Source organism: Danio rerio, chromosome 3 (genome assembly GCF_052040795.2).
Source record: "Danio rerio strain M-AB ecotype USA chromosome 3, GRCz13ab, whole genome shotgun sequence".
In the NCBI taxonomy this organism is placed as follows: domain Eukaryota; kingdom Metazoa; phylum Chordata; class Actinopteri; order Cypriniformes; family Danionidae; genus Danio; species Danio rerio.
The window spans coordinates 25,278,052-25,290,000 of record NC_141023.1 but is presented as its reverse complement, the minus strand read 5'-3'; the positions used below and the strand labels follow the sequence as shown (position 1 = coordinate 25,290,000).

The 11,949-nt window shown below is 35.2% G+C and overlaps 1 protein-coding gene across 12 annotated transcripts in view; it reads right to left on the bottom strand.

Annotated features, from left to right (window-relative positions):
- Positions 1-291: 291 nt before the first annotated feature.
- pik3r6b (phosphoinositide-3-kinase regulatory subunit 6b) overlaps positions 292-11,949 on the bottom strand; it is a 146,697-nt gene continuing 135,039 nt past the window's right edge. For all 12 annotated transcript variants that reach the window (XM_087244480.1, XM_087244481.1, XM_087244483.1 and 9 more), the window contains 10 exons: positions 8,790-9,177; positions 6,916-7,006; positions 5,561-5,674; positions 5,060-5,170; positions 4,782-4,896; positions 4,620-4,690; positions 1,659-1,749; positions 1,171-1,226; positions 958-1,061; positions 292-822 (listed from right to left, as the gene is read on the bottom strand). In XM_087244480.1, the coding sequence (XP_087100606.1) occupies positions 669-822; positions 958-1,061; positions 1,171-1,226; positions 1,659-1,749; positions 4,620-4,690; positions 4,782-4,896; positions 5,060-5,170; positions 5,561-5,674; positions 6,916-7,006; positions 8,790-9,177 (1,295 nt within the window). In that variant the 3' untranslated portion in view covers positions 292-668. The remainder of the gene's footprint in view (positions 823-957; positions 1,062-1,170; positions 1,227-1,658; positions 1,750-4,619; positions 4,691-4,781; positions 4,897-5,059; positions 5,171-5,560; positions 5,675-6,915; positions 7,007-8,789; positions 9,178-11,949) is intronic.

Genomic DNA, 11,949 nt, shown 5'->3' with positions numbered 1-11,949 from the left:
GATAAAAACATTGAAATTAAGATAAGAAATATTGTTACAGCAACACTTGGGATTGCTTTGGGAACTAACACTCGATGTAGATGTCACAGGATGACTGATTGTGAAGGAAGGTGTAGTCTGGCACACTTGTTTCCTGAGACAAGTTAAGAATTTGTCAAGACAAATCACATAATCTGACTTTCGTAACCGACAATAAAAATCGCGTGATCTGAAAAGGGCTTAAGGATGATTGATCTTCATTTTTGTGCGAACTATCCCTTTTTATAAATGGTAAGCATCAAATGAACATCATAATGCTTACAAAGTGTTTATGTCCAAGTATCATACAAACACAGTACTGTCATAAAAGTAGTGTAAACATGTTTTGTTTTTGTGTTTTGTGCATACTGCAGGATGTTGAAATTGATTTAGATCAAGATCACAATCATGCCCTTTAGATCAAGGTCAATCTTCAGACAGATAATATGCACATTCAAACAGTCTCAGGCTTACCAGCGTGTCTGTTCACAGTTCAACAGGAAGCCATGGCCTCTCGAGGTTACATGTATTTTAAGAGATTAAAAGAGGAAATGAACACACATAAAACACACTAAAAGCTACCGAGTGGAGTCAAGTTTCAGTTTGTCTTCTGACTCAAGTGCTTGTGTCATAGAAAACAAGTCATAATGTCATTGTTCGGAGCCACAGAAGGTGTTGATTGGTAGCGTGAGAGTTTTATTCAGGTATTTATTTAGTGATTCTCCTCCTTCTCCCAAACTGTACTTGGACTTAGTACTCGCTTGTTGGCAGTATCCCGGATCCAAGCATGGAGAAACTTCAATACTGTGTGCAAAAGATGACATGATTTTATAATGACTCTAGAGGGTTTATGTTTCATCTAACAGGTCATGTTGGCTATTAGTAAAAGCTCAATATGTCAATATTTTATATATAAAAGGACATAATCTGATTGTTCACCTCTGGACTTTCTTGAATGTTTTTTGTGGGTCTTTATCCAGACAAACTGTGAATGTCTGCTTCTCCAGAACTCTGATATTGACGCTAACAGCTCTGATTGAAGGCTGGACAGAACATATATATTTTTTTGAATTTTCCTTAAAATTAATAAATAAAGCAATATAATAAAAAATATTAAATATTTTCAGATTTTCTGTCAACACATCCACTTACTTTGCTTGGCCTTAAGGGATTCATATCTTGGAAACTTATGTTGAGACTATGTAGACCTGCAAAAACAAAGTGACAATTATACAAACAAAGAAATTCATTCATTATTTTTCTTTCTAAGCAAAAATATCCATTGGTAACTAGTTACTGGGCAAATAACATTGTTAGTGATAAAACACTTTTGAAATTTTTATACATATGTAGCCTACTTATTGAACATATCTTATTTCAGCTGTTAAAATAACTAATAAGTAAATATATGAATAAATACAACATAAAATAAACACAAAAATACAATAATAACAACAATAAAATTACTAATGCATTATAAAATAAAATGTATTAGTACTAATAATGACTTATCTAAAAAATTAATACATACCACAAAAACATTTAACAAAAAATACTTAAATAACACTGCAACAATATCCTGACTGCCATTATACAAAAAACTGAAATATTATATTATTTAAAATAAATATGTGACATACTTTTGACTCTGCAGGAAGGCAAAACACTGATCATCATGCCGTTTGTGGTCAAAGACATTCCCTTTTCCTTTTCTCTGTCACTTATTGAGGCCTAAGAGAAATGTAAACAACAATACTTATAGCATAGATCATTTTTATAAGAAAATTAAGCATACACTAAAATAATAGTTTACAATAGTCTCGCTCTGAACAGATCAGTAAATCTTTTTTTGGAGATTTACTAAGAAAAGACCATTTGAATCAGTAAACTGAAGACTCACACCAATTAAATCCTTTGATTCAAAGAGTCATTAACTGGACACTCGCTCTGACTGAATGCTTTGAATCAGTGAATCCTTGCTAGAGACTTGCTCTGACCTGATCACTTGAATTGGTGAGATGTAAACAAGAGACTTGCTTTGACTTTTTAACTGAAGACTTTGTTTCCCAAAAGTATCATTAGACAGTTTTGTTCACAAGGTTTAACTCTTTTGGTAATAATGGCTTTACTTTTGACAACAGTTGATTGAATCAGATAGCTGTTATCTGGAGACTTGAACAGACATCATCATTTGAATCAGTGAATTAACCAAAGACTCGCTCTGGCCAGATCATTTAAGTCAGAGGATCCTTAATTCCACATTGTTTTCCATTCAGAAGAGCTCATCCCTGTGCAATAATCCCTTCATAAACCAGATATTTGAAACCTATCAAGACAGGGTATGAAGTGTCCATCAGTTTTACCTTTTAAAATCCTTCACTTGGAAGGGCCATTCAAAGTGGCCATTATAGAGCACTTCGGTTTGGAATGACATCTCAAATTAGAGGTCTTCACTTTAAAGTACCCTTCAGAGGGCCATGTATATCTCATTTGGATCAAACTGTCACTCTGATAATTTGAATCCACTTGTTAAGTGTGAAGTAATATGAAGGAGCTGTTGTCAAACTGTATTGTGAGGTTTAAAAAATGGTAATAATAAATGTTTACGAAGTGAAATCACGATCACACTATATTTTTACATATATATATATATATATATATATATATATATATATATATATATATATATATATATATATATATATATATATATATATATATATATATATATATATATTTATTTTCTTTTCAGCTTAGTCCCTTTATTAATCTGGGATTGCCACAGCGGAATCAACCGCCAACTTATGCAGCAAATCACTGGGCACCCATACTTATTCGCATACATACATACACTATGGACAATTTAGTTTACCAAAATCTTCTGTACCACATGTCTTTGGACTGTGGGGGAAACCGGAGCACCCTAAAACGCCAGCTCAGGCTTTTGAGCGACCTTCTTGATGTGTATATATATATATATATATATATATATATATATATATATATATATATATATATTAATTTTCTTGTCAGCTTAGTCCCTTTATTAATCTGGGGTCGCCACAGCGGAATGAACCGCCAACTTATCCAGCAAATTTTTACGCAGCGGATGCCCTTCCAGCCGCAACCCATCTCTGGGAAACATCCACAAACACACTCTCATACACTACGGATAATTTAGCCAACCCAATTCACCTGTACCACATGTCTTTGGACTGTGGGGGAAACCGGAGCACCCAGAGGGGTGCCCATGCGAAGGCAGGGAGAACATGCAAACTCCACACAGAAACGCCAACTGAGCCGAGGTTCGAACCAGCGACCCAGCAACCTTCTTGCTGTGAGGCGAACGTGCTACCCTCTGCGCCACTGCCCTATGTATATTTATCAGATGGCCTGAAAGTGATTACATTTTTATAAATTGTTAAAATATTGGTGTCTGTGATGCAGCAAGTCCAGAGACTTTTGTGTGTACCATAATTTTATAATAAAATCCCTTTAATGTGTGATATGACTAAAAAGTGGTCATAAACAAATATTTTCTCAGTTCAAATGAGTAGCGGCTTGGACAGACATCACCGATATGTCACGACCTAACACCGGATAACCAGGGCCCAGTTTTTACAAAAAAAGTGAATCTGGATCAAATTGTTCCAGATTTTGAAACCCCATGTTTTGCTATCCAGTATTAACTTATCTATCTTCATTTTTTGACAGTTTTTTACAGGAACATTGGGTTGGATCACTATGATCCAAGTACCAAATACCAAATTTTAGAATTGGAACCAACAGTGTAGTTTACTGGCTTAGCAAAGAACAACAGGTAGGCAAAATACCAGTGGACACAAACAGCCATTGTCTTTTTTAATGGTAAGAAACAGAAACACTGTAATCAACAAACACTTAACATGTTTTAGTTTGTTCTAATACAAAACTGCTATGATATTGTTTTGTTTGTTGATGTGACATGCGTCCTATTGACTTCCTATTGACATTCCCTTAAAAAGTACAACTTTTTTTTTTGTATTAGGTTAATTTGGCTCAAAGAAATCACAACTGAATCCAGTTCTGATGGGATCAGGATAATCCAGTTTTTTTAATCAAATAGATCCCAACCTGAGTTTAAAGTTTTGAATAACTCAAAGGGCAGGTTTTATCCAAATCAAAATTAAGACTGCATTACATGGTCTGATCATAATTCAAAATTACTCTGTTACTTTTAAAAAACCCTTTTTAAATATTAAATCCAATCCGTGATCCAAAATACCACTGGATTACTTTAAAAAAAAAAAAAGGCCCCGGAGACTCGATCTGACCAGATCATTTATTTGGAAATCACAATTTGGAGGCTCACTCTGACCGGATCTTTTGAATCTGTAAATCATTAACTAGAGACTCGATTCACAAACAAACCATTTAATGTAATTTATAAAGAGGTGGATTGAATCCACTCTAACAAATAAAAATAATTATATTATACATGTTAAGATTTATAAGTAAAATTTCCAAAAGTAAAAATATTCTGATCATGTACAAATACTTAAACATTTTATTTAAAGACAATAACGGCTCTAAATTAGGTCAATGTTGTTTTGAAAACTCACCTTTCTGTAATTAATTGACACAACAGTACCCTGATATTCTTGAGGGTTATATTTTCTGTGACGCACTGAACCTTTAAGCCAAAAATAATGACAAATATTTAGTAGAAGCAGACGAAAGGACATCTAGACATATCATGTGGTAAAAGTACAACAAATTAGCACCTTTGATGGTGTCTTTAAATGTGGCTCTGTAGTGTTTGACCTCGGGGAAGTCCATCATGAGCTGAGCCACAAACACTTCCTCTACTGAGGGTGAACTGAGCCCAGAGAAGCAGATCTACACATGACAACACACACACACATTAGCAGAAAAACACGCTACAGTGTTTACAATCATGTTCTGTTTCTGGTAACAACAAGACCATTTCTTTTTTAAATAAGCATCCATTCATTCAGTAAACTCAGATAATCAAGAAAATTGATGCGTGACACAATCTAACCTTGACAGAGTAGATGGGAAGATGCAGCGGATGCTGGCTGACTCGTGTGTAGTATGAGATGATATCTAGCAGGAAGGTGTTGGGTTGTGAAGATTCGCTCTGACTTGACTGCTACAATGACAACGAATAAAATGAAGGTTTAAAATAAATGTCTGGAATCAAACTGTCTTGAATTTAGAGAACATTTCAGAAGTTTCAACTCGGATTTGAAGATCATTTAAAAATGTTTTCCTTTTATTCTAATGATCTTTTTTTGCATATTTGTTTTTTGTTCCTAATATCGATATAAATGTTACTTGAAAAGACATTGAATGCAATCATACTAAAACATGAAGGACTGGAGGTGGAAAATATAGTGCAATGATTGTTTTAAAGTTATTTATAAGTGAAATTATCTCACAGCTGAATCGGTAAGAATATGGAATATAAAAGAGGAACTGGAACCAGATATGGTAATTGCAATTTCTAATTCTGAGACTCGTGAGAAGTGTAAAACATTACCATTTGTGCCAGTTTCAGAATCATGGCCCCTAAGCCATTGATGTTACTGTCATACCAGGGATCCACACTTCCCAAATATCCTGCTAGTGTCAGCATGTCTTCAGGAACACCCTCCTGGAAAACACAGGTATTGGAGTAAGACACTGGGTGCTTCCTCAAATGGAAGGCTCTAGAGTCTATGGATGGGCAATATTAAGCAAATTTTTTGACAATAGTAATAATAATAGTCAAACGTGCTTTCTGCCAGTATTTTTGGAGGCTGAGACTTTTTTATGGGTAAATATGACAACTAAAACTACCAACAGGGGATGGTCAGATTCATTTATTCAAACAATCAGTTTAAAATGGCAGATAATTTAGAACTGAAAGAAGTTCTTTCATATGGAAATATTATATATATATAACATAAATACACTGTAAAACCCAATAAGATGCATTTGAGTAAACAAAGTGATTTGAGCACACTAAAACCCAATAAATGAAGAGAACTCAAATTAACTCGGTTGATAAAGTTGCCTGCTGGGTTTTACAGTATATATATATATATATATATATATATATACACACACACACACACACACACACACACACACACACACACACACACACACACACAAACAAATATAACTGCTTATTACAGAAAAAATTGTAATATTATAAATAATACTGTTTGCATTTATGACAGATTTGATATGTGTAAAAATCCAATCTTGTCAAGATTTTATATACATAATTTGCATATATCAGTTTTCCATATGGGTTTTATGAAAGCATCACTGAATCATCAAAACAGATGAATTCAAAAAGAAACACTGCAGTGTGATGTATGTGAGACGTACAAACTTGTTTTTTACTGACAAAACAGAAAAAACTGACAAAATTGTGTCTAAAATTACGCACTGATATTTGAGGGGGAGGGGGTTTACTCTTACTACTGTGATATTACTTAACATTTTCCACATTTTGTTGTATCAGCCTTATTGTTAAATGGATTAAATTCATAATTTTCCAATACCATAAAAAATAAGTTTGTTTAAAAATATTTGCAAATAATAAATAATCATAAATTAAAATAAATAAATAAATGTTCTTTGCCATGACACAGTTAATATTTTCTATATACACATCATATTATTTGCATTTATGACTTGAACTACAGGGTCATTCTAATTACATTCTAACAGGCTTCATCACACAATCAGTGTTTTTAAAGTCAATGACAAGCAATATTACAATGTATTTGTAATCTATAAATAATGCACACCCCTACTAGAGTACAAAGAGTGCAGCTTATCCATAGAGCAGCATTCATAGCTGAGGTGTCATTATCCGTTTTTTACTGAAAAAACTGTTACCTGAACTAAAGGTGGCTGGTCAGTCACTGGAATGTAATACATCTCCATATTCACTCTCTTTGTTAGCAGCAGATGTCGTGCCTCCCTTTTCCTGAGCATGAACAAGATATAAATGTACTTGTTCAGAAATGTTCAGAATTTGTTCGGCATATTCTTGTTCAGATGCATGAAAGTGACCAAATGTAACAGTAAATATTTCTACACTGTATTAAATAAATGCTATTTACAGTATCCACAAAAACATTAAGCACCATAAGTATTTTCAATATCGCTAATAATAAGTGATTTTATGCATCGAGTCAGCATTTCAGAGGGATTTCTAAAGGATAATGTTACACTGACAAAGGCAAAAAGAGAAGCTATTTCATCAAGGGAGTAAATACACTTTATAATGTTTTCAATGTATTTAAATCTGACTCTGGACTACAAAATCAGCCTTATGTTGCACAAGCCAAAAATATATATGAGTTTTTCCTTTTATGACTTAAATCAAAGTAAAGATCATGTTTCATGAACATTTTTTGTAAATTGCCTACTGTAAACATAGCAAAACCTAATGTTTGTTTAGTAAAATGCATGGTAAAGAACTTAATTTGGATTTTTTAACCTGCAGATTTCCAATTTTCAAATATGTCAGCCTGGACACCAAAAAGCAGTCTTCAGTTGCACAGTAATATGTTGGAAATGCCAAAAATGCACTGTGTGAATCAAAGTGATCAGATTCTGAGAATCTGACCCTCCAGATATTCAAATAATCGCATCTCCACCAAATACCACCCTTACAAAAAAGAACTGCAGTAAACTGTAGTACAACTGCAGTACAGCAGCATAAAAGTATTACTGCAGTAAAATTAAGTACAGATTGCAATGAAGTATAAACACAGTACAATAAAGTTCAACAGCAGCATAAGTTACAAAATACTTGAGTAAAACAAGTAAACTTCATGTTTACTGCACTTGTGCTGCTGTAATTTAATATGCCAATGTTGTGGTAAGAACTGTACTGCACTTGTGTTTCAAGGGGTTTGTTCTTCAACAATCTTCCAAGAATATTTTGTAGTTTTTTTCAGGGATGTTTTTTGGATTCAATTAATTTTCTAATTTGAATTTTAAGACTTTATTTGCAGAAACGAATAAAAAAAATTAATGAATAGTACAACAGCAGTAGCCTATACAGTATATGCAACTGCAAAATTGCAGTATTATGAGGTACTGTATAAACAGTTTAACTACAATGCAATAAAGTTCAACAGCGGTAAAATCTGCAGTAAAACTGAAGTAAAATTAAATAAACTGAGCGGGGCATAATAGGGATATGTTATATATATATTGCACTTAGGTACATCATGGGTATAGGTATATTATGTATTGCAGTATTGTAGATGTATTTCTGTAGTTAGCTATACTTCTGAAAAGTGCAATACAGTATATTGTTGTAGTACTGTACTTCAGCAATACTGAAACTGAAAAACTGAAGTACTAAAACCTCATTTGAAAACCATTGTCCATCGAGCAGGAAAGTAGTTGCACTGCAGTTGTATTGAAGAAGTAGTTCAGATCTATCGCAGTAGTTGTACTGCATTATAGTAGTAGTATCACTTTAGTGCTATTGCAGTAGCTGCACTGTAGTAGTAATTCAGTTGAATTGCAGTAGTTGTGCTGCACTTGAACTGTAGTAGTACTTCAGTTGAATTGCAGTATTCTTAAATAAAAAAAACTGCAGTAATTTTTTGTAAGGGCAAGTATCATCCTACCACAACAAAGCATATTTACTCAGCTTCCAGTCATGCATAAATCTCAATTTTAATAATTTTTTTGGTTTTGTTAGGGTCAAGATGAAAACATCAAACCACATTTAAAATAATGCATCTAACCGTATAGTGTAGAGAGTCTTAGCTAGCCGTCCCAACGTTCTGTCATCGCCCAATACAACAATGCGAGCCGTCAGGTTTCTTTCCTCTTTAGTGAGGGAACATCCTCCACTGCCCTTGATGGCCTCCATCATGAGCGTCATTCTGTTGCCTGATTTGGGCCACCGCACACACGGCCTCCTGTAGAAAGACAGGGATCTGCTCTGGTCATCTGAACCGCTCTGAAAGTCCATCATCAGAGAGGAAAGCTCACTGATGGGCATGTCTCCCTCTATGCCACTGTCTGTGGACACGGTTGACATGACAGAGGTACGCTTTAGATCGTCCTGGTCCAGGTAAGCAGAGCTTCGGTCGGCAGGAACCATCAGGGCATAGTTAACCAGCTCATTCCCTGTTTAAAATATGAATAGATTTAGAGCACTGAGACATCACCATGACAGATCTGTTTAAAAGTGCCTCATTACGCATTTTCAGATGTTTGTAGCTTGTGAAATGTCTGCACAGTTTTAAAGATACAACTGCATGATGTGATTCTGAACTGCCTGAAATAAGTCATCACATTTACTATGGTGTTCATTGGATGCCAGCAAATAATGTTTATACAGTATTCTGTACACTGTGGTTAAAGCCTGGTTTGTGTTGTCAACATGTCAAAATTATGTTTTTTTAGATATTGGATTCAATTTTATGATTTTAATTTGATTTATTTATTTCAAACACAAAACAAAACAAAATACATTTCATTGTGGTCGAAATGAGCGGAATGAAGCACTCATTACACATGATCAAGAACAAGGCAACGAAATGCAGTTTAGGTCTAACCAAAAGTCCAATAGCAGCATGTGCAGGATATAGGTATAAGTTATAAGTGCAATGATAGACAACTGTGGGTCATATTTGCAGTTGGATCTACTATGAACATGATATACAAGTTGTATTAACTATAGTCAGAGATTTACAAATAGATGAGCAACAAATACTGTTTTTGGCTGTGAAAGGAGCACATCCTCTTTTATGAACTTCTAAAGGAGTTAAATTTCTAATAAAATCAACCCCTTTCTTAATGTTCGTATTATCGAGCATGTTTCCATGCACACTTATACACCGATAACTCACAAATATCAGCTTTTTGAAAGTTTGATAATCGTCATGTTCAATAATTCCTTCAAAACCAAAGAGGAGCATGACTACTGTTGAAATTCTATAATAATACTAATAATAATAATTTCTTACATTTATATGGTGGTTTTCTACAATAGCAGCCATATTGCGCCAGACCACACACCACACACCAGCTGATTGGTGGAGACAGAGGCTAGTGTGCAAATTTGGCCAAGATGCCAGGGGTAAACCCCTACTCTTCTTTGATGGACATCCTGGGATTTTTAGTGACCAAAGAGAGTCAGGACCTCAGTTTAACGTCTCATCCGAAAGATTTTGGCTTATATATTATCATAACAAAACACTAATTTATTTTTACTTTAATTGAAACAAGATATTAAAAAAGGACAAACATCTACTTTTGTCAATGTCATATATTATCCTCTCAAGTTTTTTGACCGGCAGCTAGCTCTCTGCAACTCTCACATGGTCGCCCACTGAAGCTAAGCAGGGCTGCGCCCGGTCAGTACCTGGATGGGAGACCACATGGGAAAGCTAGGTTGCTGCCGGAAGTAGTGTTAGTGAGGCCAGCAGGGGGCGCCCAACCTGCGGTCTGTGTGGGTCCTAATGCCCCAGTATAGTGACGGGGACGCTATACTGCTCAGTGAGCGCCGTCTTTCGGATGAGACGTTAAACCGAGGTCCCGACTCTCTGTGGTCGTTAAAAATCCCAGGATGTCCTTCAAAAAGACCCCGGCATCCAGGCCAAATCTGCCCACTGGCCTTTGTCCATCATGGCCTCCTAACCACCCCCATATTCCAATTGGCTTCATCGCTGTCTCCTCTCCCCCAATCAGCTGGTGTGTGGTGTGCGGTCTGGTGCAAAATGGCTGCCGTCGCGTCATCCAGGTGGATGCTGCACACTGGTGGTGGATGAGGTGATTCCCCCCATTGTGTGTAAAGCGCTTTGAGTGCCCAGAAAAGCGCTATATAAATGTAAGGAATTATTATTATTATTTTGAATGTAGCTCCTCAACTTCTGCTGCATGAGTTAAGAACAAATTTTTAAAATATATTTGACTCAAGATAGCATTTAAGTTTGATGTTTATTTTCTCCTCCTTTTCTGCAAAACATTTGCTTTGCTGACTCGTATTGAGCCTCAGAAATATGTGCACAGGGCTTGTCATAAATCACAATTTATCAGTCAAGAATAAGTTCAAGAATCTTGGAATTATTCAGCAGTCAGGTCTGCGTTTCAATAGTTATGTCAAAGCAGTAACTAAATCAGCATACTATCATCTCAAAAACATTGTAAGAATTAGATGCTTTGTTTCCAGTGAGGACTTAGAGAAACTTGTTCATGCTTTTATCAGCAGCAGAGTGGATTACTGTAATGGACTCCTCAACTGCCATCCGAAAGAGACAGTCAGACAGCTCATCCAGAACACTGCTGCCAGGATTCTGACCAGAACCAGAAAATCAGAGCACATCACACCTGTCCTCAGGTCTTTACACTGGCTCAACTTGTCTATAAATCACTAAATGGCCTAGGACCTTAATACATTACAGATATGCTCACTGAATGCATACCTAACAGATCACACAGATCTTTAGGATCATATAAACTAGAAATTCCAAGAGTTCAGTCAAAGCAGGGTGAATCCGCCTTCAGCTACTATGCCCCCCGCTGCTGGAATCACCTTCCAGAAATGATCAGATGTGCTCCAACATTAGGCCCGTTCAAATCAAGACTTAAACACATCTGTTTAGCTGTGCCTTTACTGAATGAGCATTGTGCTATGTCTGACAGATCGCACTATTATGTCTTTTTCTTTTTCATTCTTTTATAACCCGTTGAACACATTTTAATCTGTTTGTGTCTATTTTAATCTTTTTTTTTATTTGTATTATTTTTATTTAGTTTTTATTTTCTTATATTTGTCTTTTTTATTATTGTTTATGTAAAGCACTTTGAAATGCCGCTGTGCATGAAATGTACTATATAAATAAACTTGCCTTGTCTTGCTAAGTGTTTTCAAACAAATAACGTTTATAACTTACA